Source organism: Chelmon rostratus, chromosome 1 (genome assembly GCF_017976325.1).
Source record: "Chelmon rostratus isolate fCheRos1 chromosome 1, fCheRos1.pri, whole genome shotgun sequence".
Classification (NCBI taxonomy): Eukaryota; Metazoa; Chordata; class Actinopteri; order Chaetodontiformes; family Chaetodontidae; genus Chelmon; species Chelmon rostratus.
In genome coordinates, this window is record NC_055658.1 from 8,782,972 (window position 1) to 8,801,589 (window position 18,618).

The 18,618-nt window shown below is 40.9% G+C and overlaps 1 protein-coding gene across 1 annotated transcript in view; it reads right to left on the reverse strand.

Annotated features, from left to right (window-relative positions):
* Nucleotides 1-18,618, reverse strand: part of ush2a (Usher syndrome 2A (autosomal recessive, mild)) — a 203,433-nt gene that overhangs the window by 94,004 nt on the left and 90,811 nt on the right. The window contains exons 42-48 of the mRNA XM_041935708.1: nt 17,829-17,991; nt 17,591-17,738; nt 14,383-14,540; nt 12,564-12,711; nt 9,916-10,071; nt 5,597-5,744; nt 3,252-3,394 (exon numbers count right to left, since the gene is read on the reverse strand). Of these exons, the coding sequence (XP_041791642.1) occupies nt 3,252-3,394; nt 5,597-5,744; nt 9,916-10,071; nt 12,564-12,711; nt 14,383-14,540; nt 17,591-17,738; nt 17,829-17,991 (1,064 nt within the window). The remainder of the gene's footprint in view (nt 1-3,251; nt 3,395-5,596; nt 5,745-9,915; nt 10,072-12,563; nt 12,712-14,382; nt 14,541-17,590; nt 17,739-17,828; nt 17,992-18,618) is intronic.

The following is an 18,618-nucleotide window of genomic DNA, read 5'->3' on the forward strand; positions in this document are numbered from 1 at the left end:
GAGAGAACAGTATATTTTCCAATTGGTTTCTGACAGCATATTTAAAAAAAAAGTTAATTAAAAAGTGTGTAACGTGTAAATACATGTTGAGGTAATGACTATATAATAATGTACCTACAATATTCTAGCTATCTCTTGATATGTAAAATAATGGGGCTTATGCTCACATTACTACATTGCATTTCCTTTGAACAGCTAACCGAACAGAATAGTGGGAAATAAGGCAGAGTATTATTTTATTAATGCAGTCACTCATTCATTAAATAACATGAATTCTTTGTGTTCTGTCATTACCTCTAACCTCATTTCTGTCGCATTTTTCTCCTTCACACTTCTCTCTCTCACGCTCTGCTTTAAGTTCAATTTGGTAAAACAGTGCTTCTTTAATGTCCTCTGTCTAACACACACACACATTTTGTCAAAACGGTGCTTTATTCATACTCTCTATAACACTCTATAACACACATACACACATTTCCTCACACAAACACACACACACACACACACACACACACACACACACACACACACACACTCATACAGACACATTCTCTCTTAGATCACTTAGCTTGTGTGAACATGGGAGTAGACAGAGGAAAGGGAGCTGTCCAACACGGCTAGAGTTTATGTTCACAGGAGCCGTCTGTCTGTTCTGCAGCGGCAGGAATTCATAGGGACCAAATTACATTAAAAAGATGGATATAAAACTTTAATGGAATGATAAAAAGGAAAGGAGGACGCGTGGGTCTCTCGCTTTCTCTGTTCTGTCATTAGCCCTCTCTTTTCTTCTCTTCTTCTTTATTCCATCAATTCCTCATTTTATCTTTTTCTTCTCGCACCTTTTCTCTCCTTTTCTTATCTTTTTTTTTCTTCTGTTCTCTCTCTCTCTCATTCTCTCTCTGTCAAATACTTGAGGAGTAGTCTGTCAAATACAAGAGATGAAACCTACGTGCTCAAACAGGAAAAGGCAGACGAAAAAGAGAATATATGAAAAAGGCTAAAGAGAGGGAGAGATAAAAAACATAGGTTTAGAAAGAGAAAGTAAAAAAGTAATTAATATAAATATATAAACATACTCAAATCCATACTGTTAATGAGGGTAGAAACCCTGCAAGGTTACAGCTCACAGCTCCAGCTCAGGTTAGAGATCAAACCCAAAGGACTGCACAACAAGAAATGAGCATGTATATTAACTCATACACATGCTCACGTCACTTGAGCTGCTTGATGCTTTTGTGAATTAATGTGGATTCAAGTTAAGATTTTATCAGCCTATGTTTCTAAGAGTGAAATCTGTGAATGAACTGCACTGAACTAAGACAACAAAAATGACTATTAGCTTTAATATACATGAAATCATACTGACTGACATGTAAAAATATTTGCTAAAGTTGTCATCTTTTGAAGAGGAGCTTAGGAGGGGAATGCGGCCTCCCTGTCACTGCCAAGATGACGAGAGGATGGGTTTACGGTGACAAATTACACATCAGTGTTAGGAAAATCCAGTCTGGCTGCACTTGGCTTTCTCCCTTCATGGGTTTAAATCCCTTCTTACTAAAAGCTTTCAAACCTATCATGTATTTTATTATTGCGTGTGTCTCAAGATTTGTTGTTGTTTGTTGAATGCATGCTTTAAAATGATTGGACAATTTCACATTTCAATAATAGTATTGCAGTATTGTGTAGTACTGTGTGTCCATCCATGCAGTAAACTAATTAATGAGTGAAACAGGTTTGTGCACCTACAGTCACAGTGTCAAAGTGTCGGGCTGCGTGCATCTGATTTCAGGGACGAGTTTGAAACTGAATGACTGTGTGTTATTTCTTGTGAGCACAAGGAGGTGTGTGATTGATAAGTAAGACAAGCAGGTATGTGTGTATGACACATGTTCTCAGTGTGTGTGTGTGTGTGTGTGTGTGTGTGTGTGTGTGTGTGTGTATAAGGGGGCCTGAGAGAGGTGGAGAGAGGGAAAGCGATGGATGGAGGTTTGAATGATGGGGCACAGTGTGACCGAACGGACACATCTATCACAGTCCAGTCGCATACACACACACAAAAACAAAGAGATTCACACGTTTTCAATATCACACCAAAACACACAAGTGGACACATAAATACAAAAAAACAACAAAAAACTCACTCTCTTTGACAGTGTGTGTGTGTGTGTGTGTGTGTGTGTGTGTGTGTGTGTTTGCTTGAGGGAATTAAATTCTGAACACCAATGAGAAAAGCATGGGGCCATAATTTAATGCATCCAAAATGTCTGCCATTGTGTGTGTCTGAATGTGTGCATCCGTGTGTGTAACTGCATGTGTGTTCATGTGAATGTGTATGTATACGTACACCACACGTACATGTGTACATACACATTTCTGTGTGTGTACATGTGCAGGTATCCAATGTATGCAAATCTCAGCTGCTTAATGATAATGTATGTGATAATAGCGTGGTACTAATTAATTTATAACTTTGCACTGAGGAGGCTGTTCCAGTGGCTAATATGATTCTATTACAGCAATTAGCCCACAATGACACTGGCTAGGTCACTCACACACAGACACACACCTTACAGTATGCAAATCTCACTCTGTCAGTGTGTTTCACTCGATCTTGCTAGTGCCCATGTTTCCACCACCGTCTTTCAATATATTCTGTCTGTCTGTCGTTCTTCCTTATTGTCTTGCTCATATTGACCAACATCGAGAAATTAATACACTTTCACAAAATAAAACCTTGGAGACTTTCAGAGACTAAAAGAAAACTGGGCAGAGGCTCTGCTTTTCACACCACAGGCCATATGTTTAATGTGTGGGGCCATTGTTTAGATCATCACCTAAAATCAGGAGATCTGTCGGACTCCTTGAGTTTAACTTTGACTCAGCAGCACTGACGGCCAACTGACAGCAGAGGCCAACTATCAGCCAGCTGCTGCCAGCCACCTGCCAGCCAGTCACTTGCAAAACTCTGCTGGACTGCTGACACAAGCACCCAGGCAGCACAATTCAGTATGAAAAAACAATGCCAACAGCCACTGCCAACAGGTAGCCTATAGAACAGCAGCACTGAGTGTTTATCTGATCCAACAACAAGTTTGTTTATGACCACCAATGGAATCCTTTGTGTTTTTCCATGGTCATTTATCAGTGGCTTTTCTCTTTTGTTGCATTGCATTGTCTGTGTGTAAATGCATGCATCTGTGAGTAACTAGTATTTTCTGTGTGTACTTGTGTGTATGGGTATGTGCACTTACTGTCCTCTGCTGTGAGCAGGGTTGCCCAGGGGCCAACTGTCTGCCCATGTGTGTGTGACACCACCACTCTAAACGCGTACTGGGTGTATGGCGACAGACCCTCTGCGTGATAGGAAAAGGTGTCTGTTGCATTTTCCATAAGCCTAGGAGGTGATGGACACAAACATGAATACATTTAGTGACATACATTTGGATAGGTTCAAAATGTGCTGTGCAGTACACATACTGACAGTATATGTGTGTGCGTTATTCTTATCCTTTGTAATTAGTTGCTAAGCCACATTACACATTGCAAAGCTGCAGTGTAAGTGACACTGTATGAGCAACAAAATAAATGACTTAGGGCTGTGTGTTTGCACAAGAAAAGACCAATACATATTTAGCTCTAATCTCATATAGATGGATAAAAAGACTGTTTTGGTTTTCAGCATCCTACTGATATATAGCTTTAACTTTTTTTCTTTCGCTGACATAAATTAGCTTAACTTTGTATCAGGACAGTCACTTAACTTGATGTTTGCTTTAAATAAGGAGAACTTATTGAATGAAACGCTGCCAGATGAGAGGGCAAAACGAGAGGGAAAATTTATCGACATATAATGCCAAGTGGAAAAGTGGAAAAAGCTCCCTTGGCTAATTTTCGATGAAGACCAGCAGCACCTCTTGTTCTGCTGCTGGTGCAGGGAGGCTCCAGAAAGATCGGAGGAGATGACCCTTAAATAATGCTCTCCACTGAGTCATTGGCCTGGCTGTGGCCAGTGGCTTGAATCTGTTGCATTCTGTTAAATAACTACAAATTCTTATGAATTCTAGTTTTTAGTTGCTACACCACTTCCCATGTTTGTCTGTGCAAACCACTAATGAGAGAACAAAAACAATTCAGATTTATGCTGTATGATTGATATGAATGTAACATAAATGATACTATATGTATGATGATATAAATGTACAGACATTTACACTGCTCACTTTAAGCTCCATATATGGACGTTCTGCTAAGCAAGAGATGTTATGTCCCTGCAATCCCTTGATGGCCAGTCACAGAGATCCAGCACTGGACAGCTCCCCAGGCACCTCACTCATGTTACTCAGAGAACCGGAGTCATAGAAGTAACCTACAGTTTTCGGCAGGAGCAGCTCCTGTGGTCAGCTGATAGTAGTAATTACCACTGTAATTACCACAATGACATTTTCTTAGCCAGACATGTTATCTGCATGTCCTTGATCTGTTCTCTTTGCCGATAACATACTCCAACCTTTTTTTTCTTGCTCTAGCCTTTTATGTACATTTCCAGGATACATTTGTGTAGAAATCATGGTCAGAGGTGAAAGGGGAGGAAATAAAGATGACCCAGATGTGAAAAAACACAAAGTAGTTATTTAGTGTCCATTAGGAAAAGGTTACCTGTACAGAACCGTGTTTGGAACGTGGTTAGTCTATATTACACTTTTTTCCTGGAAATGGAAAAGTCACATAAGATTTTTATCTTATTTCAAGAAAACATGTTTATGTATTCTATGGCGTCCTTTCTAAATACAGTTTATTTTAAGTGTAATCTTATAAAAGCATCACGAGACAAGTCTCATATGGTATCTCGGCAATATGTACAACATTTTCATAGCTTTTCATCATATTCCCATGTCATACCTGATCCCATATCATATAATCATACAAAGGAATCTAGGACAAAGTAAAAGAATATTGTCATAAATGAGGGACCATTGACCATTTAGCATCAGATGGATAGAAGGGATGAATGAATGAATAAATCAGGGAACAATGAGATTTCCATAGCAGAGGAGGAGGAGGGCATGGCTGTCTGATATATAATACATGTAGCTAGTCATTTATTTATTACCACAGAATGAGAGCCTCCTCTTCTTGGATTAAATTGCAATTTGTTGTCAGGAAGCATGTAATGAATACATATCAGATGCACACCCTCTCTCTCTTTTTATTCTATCACATTTTCTCTACCTCTCTCTCTCTGTGCTCAGCGCTTTGATTTTTTTGTCTTTTTGACTGAACCCCCCGTCTCTCCAGCTCATTTCCTCTCTGTTTTTCTGATGGTCTGTCATATTGATGTGACATATTCAGCTGTGCTGTATAATGCACATCTTGATATATACATGTGTATGCATATGGCTGTGTACACATTTTTTAGGCGCATAAATACATATATGTGACGCGTATCTGACAGTGTTGCGTGTTTCTGTCATTCCCTTATTGCCGTTTATCATCACACATCTCTGTCTCAGACCACTTGTGTGTGCTGTGGATGACTGTGTGCAAACTTGTCCACTAGTTTATCTTCTGTGCCCGTTCATTTAATGCTGTCTCTCACCTTATCACAGGCCTCTGTGGGGATGTCCTCATTTGCAGGCTGTAACGGAGTGGGCCTGGTGCGTTGGAGTGGGCAGGGGCGGACCAGGATACATTCAGACTGGCACTAGTCGCGTGGGCCAACCTCGGAGGTGACAACCCATCTGGGGCTGTCAAGAGAGGGAGGGAAAGAGAGAGAGAGAGAGAAGATGGTCAGACGAAGAAAGGAGGGAGGGACAGGAGATGAAGGAAGGACGGAAGTGGTGAAAGAGAGGTTGAGGGATGCAATGAGGACAGGCGAGGGGTAAAACAAACAAGACAGCGAGAAAGAAAGAACAGGAGAAATGGAATGTAAGATCATTAATCTCTTCACAGGAGTGAAGAGAGGGAGAGGGAGGAGAACAAAAGAGGGAAACAGCAAAAGAAAAATATTCCTAGTAAAGAAAGGTGAGAGTGCCTAAAGGAGCCGCCAGATTTACTGATATGCAACAACGACAACGTCTCTCTCGTTCACACCCACACACACACACGCATGCATGCATGCGCGCACACACACAGCGTTATGACCCCGCTCTCTCAATGGTGCCCCTCTTTTCCAGCTGAGCATGATAACATAGTGCAAGTGTTGGGAAAATCAGTAAAAACATCTTGATTCACTATGATAGCTGTGCTCTCAACCGCAACAGAGGAGACGTGAGGAAAGGAAAGAAAGAGATAAGGACAACAAATAGAAGGAGAAAATGAGAGTGGGTGTAGTGTTGACTATGCGAAATAAGAGGAGCCCTCCGATGTATAAAGTGACCCTTCAATCAAACACGCTGCTCTCTTTCAGCTAAAACAAGACTGATTGCTGAAGACATCTTGTCCTAAAGATGGCTGCTACAAACACACGCACACACATACACATAGACACACACACACTCATGCTTGCATACGCAAACACACACCCACATCCATACACAAAAAAAGCCTAAAAATGCACTCTTTAAAACTTGATACAACTGTATTTTTTCCACCTCAGATCCATCTAAAAACATATCTGTGTGTGTGTGTGTGTGTGTGTGTGTGTGTGTGTGTGTGTGTGTGTGTGTGTGTGTGTGTAAAGGCCCATCCGCAACTGTAAATTAGTCACCAGCCTCATGTTCTTTTTGGCTCTTGCCCTCTTGCTATCTCTTTTTGTGCATTTATATAAGTGAGATGTTGGTGCTGTAGAGCAGTGTTTCCCAACCCTGGTCCTGGAGTACCACTGCCCTGCATGTTTTAGATGTTTCCGTGCTCCAACACACCTGATTCAAATGCTCAGCTCGTTACTGGGCTCTGCTGAGGCCTGATAACGAGCCATTTATTTGAATAAGGTGTGGTGGATACATCTAAAACATGCAGGGCAGTGGTACTCCAGGACCAGGGTTGGGAAACACTGCTGTAGAGTTACTGATTCTTTTCTTATCAATCTGTTTGAAATAAGAATTGCCTTGTCACCTAAAAATGCAGAGACAAAAAAAAATGGGTGTACCAGGACAGATAAAACAGAAACAAAAGAATGTCGAAGCAAGACACAGCTTTAAGATGTATCAAGTATATTTCAGTTGGTGTTTCTTCTCAGTTTCTTATCAATTTCATGTAAAGTACACAGTGGCATCATTTCACTATGCAACTAGAAGATCTAAAGCACTGGTCATAGCTCTTTATCAGTCATTATAAAGCCCTTATTAATGCCTTATTCTGGGGGTTAGGACAATTAAGGGTTAGGTTATTCAGATGGATAAGATAATTTATGTACAACTTTCTTACTTACTTCAATAAGCAGTAATAAGGAAGTTACTGAGGGAAAACCCTCAGTTAATGGCCTTTTAGTTGTAGAATACGGCCGTGCAGAATAAGGCATTAATAAGTGTGTTATAATGACTAATAAAGAGTCAATATGCTGCTAATAACACGGTAATAGGCAACTAGTTCATGATGAATATGTGTACCTTTATTTCAAGTGTTACCATTTGTCTTTTAATTTGGTTTAGTTTAGCATGTTGTGATATATGTTTTTACAACTAAAACGTGATGCAATAAATTACTGGATCCATAAAAAAAAATCTTACATTTAATTTTTATTAATAAAACATTTCCAAAGCCTATGTCTATGTCTAGTTTTTAACCTTTTAATGAAGAAGACCCTATTATAGATAAAATGGTCATTCAGTGTGTGTGTGTGCGTGCGCGTGTGTATATGTCAGAGAGGCAGAGACCAACGTGTGTTACACACACACGTGCACATGTGCGCGGGCACACACATACAAAACACATACATCACAAAGACACACACTGTTGGTGAGCCTGTGTCTCTTTCATGGTGTGTTAGCAGGTACAATATCAGAGGTGTCACTAATCGTTTTAAACTATGCACTTTTATGTTCACTTCTCCCTCTCTGCTCTCCTCCTCCTCTGCTCTTCTGTCTCTTGCTCCACTATCTCCTCTCTGTTCTTTCATGGAACAAGGACGCATCAAGACAGTTTGCCTTAAAGAAGTCTAAAGAGATGCCAGAGGCACAGAGGTAGAAAGAGAGATGGAAAGAGAGGAAACGTCTGGTATTTAAAATTTATACTTTCTTATGCCTTTGTTTTGAACTTGAACAGTAGAACTTTCCTAAGTCTATCTTTTGTTGTTTTTTGACTGAGGCATGGGTGTGGTGTGTGTGCAGGCGTATGTATTCACTTTTGTTAACATAAGCTAATGTAAAGTGTGCATCTATAGGTGTTTGTGTGTGTGTGTGTGTGTGTGTGTGTGTTGCTGGTTACCATTATCTCCAGACTGCTTTGATCAGCTTTGACATCTATCAGTATTCATAATTAGCCTTTATTCTACACAGTTAAAAACACACGCACAACAGTGTGTGAATCAGAAATGTGTTCAGACCATTAAGTAAACTCAACTCAACTCAATGTGTATTTGTGTGTGTGGGTATGTGTGTGTGTTTGTCACAGCTACATGCTGAATAATTGTTTTTTTTCTTTTGCATAGCAAGCTATAAAAATGAACCTTTCCAGTTCACAAGAGTAGTAATTAAAAAAATTGGAGTAATGAGATAAAAATGTTAAAATCGTTCTTGGCCTTGCGTGTGAGTTAGAAACTACAATTACAGCCGCTTAAATCAGAACACACACACGATGCAGTGGTTGGCAAAAGTGCCTTATTATAATGGAGGCCTTAACCAACAATTTTCTCTAAAGAAGTAAACTATCCCTGGAGATGTGACTGTCATGTTACAGCTCTTCAGGAGGATGACAGGGATGTTTGTTTGGAAACATTTCTACACTAAATTTCTTTTGCTGTGATTTTACACCAAATCCACAGTTTAAAAACATATAAAGCACAATAATGCTTTAGCACACAGGATTTTCCCCGGGTTATTGTGAGACAAAGCTGCAGAACACGGGCGGCATGTGTGGCACACACAGTTTGTGCCGTGGAATGGAATGAAGGAAAATGACAAAAGAGCACAGAGCCAGACGAAAAAAAAGTGAAGACAAGAATGATGAAGGCAAAGAGCTTTCCAACGGAAAATAGAAGAAGACTAAATCCCAATAAAGAGAGTTGTGTCCCATTTTTCAGTCTAGTAAAAATGCTTGGTATTGTTTTGGTTTCATTAGGTCACATCACATGGAAGCTACTTGCTATAATTTTCAATTTAAATATTAATGTAAAATAAATCAATTACACATTAGCAATAAAAGAGGTGTACTACATGAGACCAATTAAGTATATATATTTTTATCATAATTTTCACAAATATGGGAGAGGCAGCATGAAAGTGTCGAAAATAAACACTGGTTTCATGTCATTCAAACAGTAATTTATTGACAGTCCCTTAGTGAAACCCTGTGGCTCAGAACGACAGCTTGGAGGTGAATTAACCGTCCTCTGACTGCAAACACTGGCTGAAACTGAGTAAGAAGATGCAGCTGGATGCAGATTGAATTCTGTGTGAATCCAGCCCTTCTGACTTGTGTAACTTAAGATAAGCCAGCTTTCATTACAAACACACAGTCATTTGCCTCACGAATAACGGCTCTTGCTGTAAGCACATCAGAGCAGCTGCTAATAAAAGGTTCAATAGTTTTGGTGTAAAAGGAAAATCTTTGCATTTTTGTCAGAATTTGTAACAAATGCGATAGTCAACAATACAAAGGCCAAAACCCAGCGAAAACCCTGGTACACAATCAGTACCACAGTACCATATGGTTTGATTAATTAAGATTCCTATTGAAAATCAAGTTTGTTAGGTGTCGTCTGGTGGTGGAAGGAGAACCTTTACTGTTTCTCAGTTGTTGTTCTGGGGGTGTTTGTACCTGCTGGGGGCGTAGTGACGTTCAGGGGCAGGCTTCCAACACAACCCTGGCTGTTACAACCTCTGATCCAGAAGCTGTAGTTGGTGTACGGCTGTAGGTCAGTCACAGACAACCAGCTGCCTGCTGCTGTACTTCCATCCAGCACAGCTTCTCCATCTGAAAGACAGAGAGTCACACAAAGAGAGACATGTAAGGTCTCAGGCCAACCATGGTGTATGTATCTAGTGAGGAGGAAGACAGTAATGTAGCACAGACAGTTTTCATGGCATGTTTATTTATTAGAGTCATCAGTGTGATGGTAGAAAAGCGATTCATAAAAGACACACAGAGCAACAGAAGAAGAACAGAGAAGACTGAGTGAGAGTTCAAGAGAGACGAATACTGACTGGGACTCACTGAGAGTGATCAAAAAAGAGAGGTCTCCATATCGAGGTTATGCAAGGATAGTCAAAGAAAAAGGATCAGAAAATTACACCATGTAAGCCTATCCAATATATTTAGATGGACACACACACACACAAACACACACACACACACACACACACACGCCATCTCTGTGTGAACTGATGAAGGCAGTGTGTATCAAAGAAACAAGGGGGTTGTGGGTAACTAGAGCGAAACACCGTCTCTCTCTTTCTTCCACACCTCTTCTATCCTTCTCTCCACTCATTTTAATCTGTCTGTTCCTCTGTGAGGCGCAGATCAAAGTCCCTGACTCTGTGTGTGTGTGTGTGTGTGTGTGTGACAGAGAGAGAGAGAGAGAGAGAGCACCTGGTGAATATGTGTTAGTTAAAGTATGAGTGTGTGTGTGTGTGTGTTCTGCTGTTTCCCCATGCTCCTGTTCTCATCTAGTTCAATTTTCTTCTTCACCCTTTCCCTCCCATGTCCAGTTCTCCTCTTCTTTTGTCAGGCTCATCCATTGTTTTGTTCTTCAAATCTCATGTTTTTCTACCTGCAATCTTTTCTAACACATCTGTGGAAATATGAGCTTCTCATCTCCTGCTCCTTCTCATCCTCTCTCTGTATACTTTTGTTTACTGCTACTTGTCTTTGTTCTTCCTTCTATCTTCTGCTGTTTTGCTCTGGACTGCTATCCACTCTCTCAAGTCACTGGCAATATATAAAAAAACTTGCCTTTTCGACACCACTCTGGTTTGATTACTCCTTCTTTCACTTTCCCAGTCCATGCCTGACTTTCAGTCCAAGTTGTTGGTGAGGAGTGTGTGTGTGTGTGTGTGTGTGTGTGTGTGTGTGTGTGTCTGTGTGTGCATGTGTGTGTGTGTGTGTCGTAGTCCTGTCCTACTCATCTTTTAAAAAAATATGGTGTTTATATTATTTTATTTTATATCATTTATTATTTCCAATCCCACTAAGAAAACAAGCATGGATGTATTTTACCAACACCAATGACAAGTAACGTTTGTAATTCGCCTGCTCTGAGACTTCAGCATTGCTCCTGATGATCACAGCACACTTTTCTCTGTCAAAGGCCTTTTTCACAGCACACATTTTGACTTGTCAGAGGACGATGAGCACAGGTGAAACACGTTTCATTGACGACGGCTCAATTCCATTAAGTGTCCCAGCAAGCCAATACAGTGAGGCAGCGTGATACACACGGGGGCCCTGGAAACAGCTCATCTAAATGAAATGCAGTCGTTATTAACGGTATTAATTAGAGCTGTGCTTTTCATGTTAGAACACGTCAAAATATCTGCTGTGAAAAAGTTATGTTGTCTCCATCACTGACCACTTAAACCAGATAATAACTCTTCTGCATTGAGCCCTTTCATGATACCCTTTATTGATTTGTATCTCTATATAGCTGTACACCTTCACTGTCCTTATGGAAAAACTGTTTCAGCGTATTGATCACAGTGAGTAGTGAATGAAACAATTTCTTGCAAATGATAAGACTGAAGTTGTAATTACTGGAGCAAAGATGAGAAGCTCTGCAATGGAAAATAATCCCTGGGCACTAAATGTCATGGCCCAGGCTAGTAATGTTTGTGTGTCTTTTGACTGTTATCTGAATTGTGATCGTTAAACAAGTCCCCTCATTTGCTGCCTGTTAAGTTTACAACAAACTTTACAGATTCTGCTCGTGGTTTTGGATGGACTAGTGTCTGAAAGCATCTCTGACATGCTTTAATGATAACAACCTTTCTTAATGCTTTTACGGCACTGATCTGGCAGGAACGAGACCTGCGGAGAAGCAGCTTTAACTGTCCTCCTCAAGTTTTTATGCCAACTTCACCTCGAGGATGGCCTGAGCTGAGAGCATTAGATAGCTGATTAGATAACTGATTGAGAGCATTATAGCTTAGTTTTTATGGTTTGAGTAATGATATGGTCAACAGCCATGTGTTTAATGTTAAGATGGATTTGTAGTGAAGCCACACAGAAATTGCAAAGAACGCTTTGGTCTTCCTATGAGTCAATGTGTGATGAATGCAGTTAAATTAAGGCAGGATATGATACTCTCAATATCTGTTGTCTGGTAAATATGTGAAACTGTGCATCACCATGTGTAAAGGGATATGAAGCTTGTGTTTTTATGTATGGGGGCGGTCACGTTTGCATGTTCAGGTTGAATGCTTAAGTGGTGTCTGTGTTGGTGTGTGTGTGAGAGAGAGAGCATGTGTTACCTTTGCTTTTGTAGTGCAGTGTGTAGTTGAGGTTCCCGTTCGGTCTCGGTGGGGCTGACCAGCGAGCTTGGAGTGATCGAGAGCTCTGACTGGTCAGTTCCAGCAGTATGGGGCCTTCCGGGGCCATCTCTAATGTACGCATCTCCACCTGATTTAAAAAAAAAGAAAAAGAAAAAGACACAAGCATACTCATTTTTAAATGCGGGGAAAAGACATGTTGTGTTTGCGCAAACAACATACACACTCTATTTTACTGTTATTCTACTCACACTCATCCATCCATCTGCTATAGATGTAATTTTGAAATACAAAAAACATCGTGTTTTTTAAGATTACTTCTTTGGCATTTCTACTTCATTTGATAGTGATGGTGGAGAGAGGCAGGAAAGGCAGGGGGAGAGAGAGGGGAGGGCAAGCAGCAAAGGGCCCAGGCCGGATCAGAAGCCAGGCTGCTACGGTAAGGACTCAGCCTTGATAAGTGGTGTGCACTCTAACAGGTGAGCTATGGGGGTGCCCCTGCCTCCACCTGATGAGGGTCATAGTCCTAATGATATATTTCAATAAGTGGATTAAAGGTCCAGCGTGTAATAATATTCAGAACTGCGTTTTCATGTTTTTAGTGTATATACACCTGAAAATAAGAACTGTTGTGTTCTGGTCACCTTAGAATGAGGGAGCGGGTCCTCCACTGAGTCCGCCATGTTTCTACAGTGGCCCAGAATGGACCAATCAAACGCTGGCTCTAGAGAGGGACTTCTGTGCATTTTTTGCAGCCACCGTAGGAGTGGGGAGGTAAGGGGTGTTCAGCTGGTTGCAATCTGCAACCTCACTGCTCAGTGGCACTAAATGCTACGCACTGGACCTTGCCTTTTAAGACCAGTTTTAGTTTAAATGAAAGCATTCTACGAATCTGACTTGCATTACTTCTGCCTCTAGTTTTCTTTCATCCCTCCTCTCTCTCTCCTGATACATTCCTCTTGTTTCCCTCAGTCCACTCACTTCTCTGCTCCTCTCTTTCCACCATCACCCTGCTCTATTCTTCTGTCTCATTTCCTCCTGTCTCACTCTCCTGTTACCTTCTCCTCTGCTGCCCTTCGCATCTTCACTTTCCACCTCATCTCTCACTTTGCTCTGACCATTTACTCTATCCTCATCATTCCACTCTTTTATCCCGAAACTCCCTCCTTCCCTGACTCCTTTCTTCTCCTTTTCCCGTTCATCCTGTTCTTACCCCTCCCCTTCCCACGTTCCTCTCCTCCTGTTCTGCTGCGTCAGCTGTTCTCCTGGTGTTTGACTAAACATGGTGTCCGTATTGGAAAAATGCCCCAAAATATGGCCTGTCGTCAGAGACATCATTGAGTGTGGAGTGGCATTTCCTACCAAATGTCACTGTCGCCACGCCAACCCTCGTTATTGAGCTGAGAGAATCGATCACCTTTATGACGCCCAGTGACACTTACGCACTCGCATTCACACTCACACACACACGCGCACACACACACATGCAACCACTTTGTAAATGTGGGTTTAAATCAGGTTTGCTGTTTTGTTTCACCAGCTGAGTTAAATGTGTGTTTCAGTAACAACAACGACAGTTCATGTGAAAAAAACTGGTGCAGTCAGAGCCTGAGAGGAAAGCTCAGAAGTAAACAAAAAAGTTTCTCCAGAAATTTCAAGGACAAAGAAATTTTAGTATTACCAACACTACAACACCAAAGCAATGTCTTTCATGCCCGTCTTCAAAGATCTCACAAAGGATCTTGCAGTTTATCGCATATATTCACAAATGAATTCGTTTACTAGTAAGAACTTCACTGACCATGGGTCCTTTGCCACAGCCCTGTGCGGTACACGCTTGCAGCCTGAGTATGTGTCGGCTCCATGGAGAGAGTCCCTCCACCACAAAGAACCTCTGTGAGGAACTGGAGTTTAAAATGAGAGCTCCATCCAGCCAGAGGCCATAGCTGGTGATAATACCTGTGAAAAGAACACATCTAGTTATGACGTGTATGACACACAGAAGAAAAATAAAAACGACATGAGCAAACGTCTCAAAGCAGGCCTAATGTGCAAAGACACAACTTTCAGTTTTAGATGTCCACATATTCTTTTTTTTTCTGATGCTATTCACACACTGTTGGCATTGGTCACTCAAACATTGTGGGACTCTGTCCAGATGATGAGGAATTCCAATCACAAAGTGAGCTCTGCTATGCTGGGATGCAGTCTGGGTCATTGGATTACAATGCAAATGAAAACTGACTTATGGGCTCCAGACCTGCCAGTCAATGTGTCCTAGTGTGATCCAATGATGAAAACAGCACTGAAACGACAAATGTAACCATAGGCATTACAAGGATAAAGGCCCTCAGAAGGACAGTAGTACTACACACGCACGCACACACACAAACAAGGTGGAAATAGGTGTGCGCACACAAACTCCTCCACATGGATATGCACACAAAGACACACACACACTAAAATGGGAACTCACACGTGTCCATACACATGCACATACACAGGCACAATAATTACATTACATCCACCTAATAAAAAAATGAAACAGTACGGCGCCAAATGTGCTTTGCCTTAATAAAAATGCATACAGGGGGCTCAAAAGATCAGTGCTAAGAAGTAAGAGTCTATTCTGCTTTAATCATGTGTGGGTTTTATTATTGCTCAATACAGATATACACACCTATCAGGAAAATGAAGACACAAAAACCCCATGCACGCCAACTACATCTGGGAAGCTCTTAATGTGGCCAATCACATGCGTGTGAGAGTGTGAGAGTGTGTGTGTGTGTGTGTGTATGAGTGCGGACGTCTCTGTGCTTGTGTGTGTGAATAAGCCCATATCAGTATAGGTTGTAATAAAGACAGGTTGGGAAATGAAGCAGCGAATGCATAACAGGCTTATTTCCCCTCTTTGTCTGCGTGTTGCCCCGACCTAATCCCCGAGAGGATTATCCCCCACAAATCCCTGTGGAATTGGGGAGAAGGGGAGGAGAGAGAGACACAGAATCTCACTCCTCTGGAACCCATCACCATCATCATCGTCATTGTTGCTGTCCATTTATGAAAAAAAGAATAAATGGAAAAAAAGCTGTGAGCTCTTCTCCCCTTTTAAGCAAAAATTAAAGCTTTTTAAGCATGAGATAATCGGGTAATCATGATTAAGTGTCTCCTTGTTATAAATTTCTGTCATCAGATGAGAAAAGCTTTAAGTAATTTATCCAGGCTAATATGCACACACATCACAGGGTTTATGGTGCGAAATGCACTCATGTGGCATTAAGCGTAAAACACACACGATTCACATTACACACACACACGCATTATGGAATTACACATACTTTAACGAGCATGGCAGTAACATTTGATAATATGTGGCGGTGCGTTGTATGTAAAAGACTGTGAAATGGGGTGGGAAATCCTCAGATGGTTTTCATCACTCAATTCATTTGGTTTCATAAGAAGTGCATTTGTTCATAAAGTCCTTGACAATTCATGTTGGTTTAGTACTTGTAGAAAACACAATATTTTCAGCGATAATAATAATGTTACATGAAGTTACTGTATGTACCGGCACATCTGATTGCTTGATGGATGGCTATGTAATGATACTTTATACATTGAGTGTTAAAATTTCAGAATAATGTGTTTCATTGCCCTTTGTAAGTAATTTGGGGCTTTTTTCTACATTTTATTACAGACAGTAGAGCAATAACAGGAAATGAGGGAGAGATGCAGCAGCGGTCCTCAGCAGAACACGTTGCAGTTCGTGGTCGTGTCAACCCCTAAGATATGGGGGTCCCCCATGTTTCATTACCTTTTGAAGGTGTGTACTTTGAGCTAAGATTTCAGATATATTTTACATTTACATTTCTTGGTGAATGTTTAAAGTGCAGATAAACAACTGAATAATGTGGAGTCTTGAATGCTACTTGTTAATTTGGTTAGACACATATATTCAAACACAGATGTGGATTATGAAACGAGCTGTTTTGGTCTACTTGTAAGGATTAAAGGTTTACAAATGTTGATGTGACACCAGCACTCCAGAGGGAAGTATAGTGACTGTTGATGGATCACTCCTTGGTCTTTCTCACTGGAACACTGGTACATTGTGTAGTTAAATTTTCAGTCATGCATTGCAATTCCAAAACTGTACTGTACTGAAAACTGTTGACAACTCTGAAACATCTGCCAACAGAAAACAGTTACGTGCAAATAACTTTTTTCGACAGTTCCAAGGCAATAGCCAGATTCCAACTTCCCATCAAATATACATGAAATACATCTTGGTCCAGCTCTAAGCAGTGGATTTTAATTGGCTGCAAGTAAATTTGTTGGAGGTAAGAAGAATGGAGAACAGTGAGAGAGAAAGTCAGTCACTGTGGTCTGTGTGCTTCCCGCCTGCAGTTCCCTGTTCAGTCAAAAGGGAGCACTTTTCATCCACTTAAAGGAGCTTGGTGAAGCACTGCCCTCTCGCTCCCGCTCTCCGTTAGTCTCTGTCTTAAATTGTATATTCTCTTCCCCGTCTTTGTCTCTTTCCCCTTTCTCTCCGAGGCCGCGATGCCCTCTCCTTTGGGTTTCTTTTCCTGTTTTATCTGCATGTCCTTAACACTCATCTGATTCCTTTTGCACAAAGCAAAAGGTTTCACAGTCACATGTATGGGATACCTGTGCAATAACACAGGTCATCAGATCTGTGATAGGCTGCGTAATGGTAAATACTCAAACCCTCTATTCAATTCCACAGTTCAACTAATGTTATCATTATGATTCTTGTCGGTGTTTCTCCTTTTCTACATGTTTTATCTCTCATTGGTTTCCAATCACTAGTTTTCAATAAAAAACAAATAGTTAAAATCTTTTCATGTATGACTGAAAGCTTGTGTGTGTTTGAGTGCATTTAGCTCAAATTTGACACTGTTCTAAATGTCAAAGTTGACAAATTTTAAGGTTTTTTTTTGGCATATAAATCTGTCTGTATGTGCCAGATTAAGATTGTGTCCTCTCACCATTCGGAGTGTCAGGAGGTGTCCAGCTGACGTTGAGCGCATGTGGGGACAATGGGGTGACCAGCGGTGCAGGAACACTCTCTGGGGTGCTCTCCTCGGTCTGAGCGTGGCTGGGAGGGCTAAAGGTACACCCACCTCCTGTGCAGGCCTTGACATGAACACACACACACCAACATATTAATGCGTGGATGAAAGGGACAAAGGAAATTAAAAAGATGAGCAAGAGCAAAGGACTCACAGCGAGTGTGACGGTGTAAGCTGTTCCAGGGGTTAGGTTGCGGAGTGTGTGGTCTTCAAAAAGTTCTGAGCTGTTATAGGCTAACACAGGTTCTGTACCGTCATGTGACAGGAAGATGTAATAGAACTCCAAAGCGCCATTGACCTGAGAAGGCCGTGACCACCTGGAGAGCGAGAGAGAAATCAAAATACATTTACTACAGTACTGCGTTAAGTTAAGATTTCATGGGCCGGAACATTACTTCAATGTCCCATTTTTGGACATTTTTTATGAGATGCCTTTACTGGAATTCAGGGAAACATTTTACTTTTTATTCCACTATATTTATCAAAGAGCCAAAGTGTCAGGTTAATTAAAAATAAAGCAGGTGTATTCTATCCTACAAGCAGGTTTTTCTTCTTTAACTGCAGTCTCATATATCTTATGGTCTCTATTGTTAAAAAAAATATTAAAACACATGAAAGAGACAAAACACGACTTGTTGATATATTTGGTTGCTTCACTGTGATGCCCAAGGAGAGTGTAGTTAAAACTGTGAAGGAAAGAACTTTTTCTTGTGGTTTAATTACCATAGCAGTATTGCAAAAGACATTTTAACATTATATATTTATTTCTACAATACAGAATTCAGAAAGAAGTTAGCTGAGCTGTTTGTTATGCAGAACCTTTGTAAATAATGTGAGGATATATTGACGGCACACTGGACAGGCATTTGTTCTACAACTGTACCGGTAAGACTGGCAGATCAAAATAATCTTGTGAGAGAGTATCAGTGGGCTTCCTTGGCAGC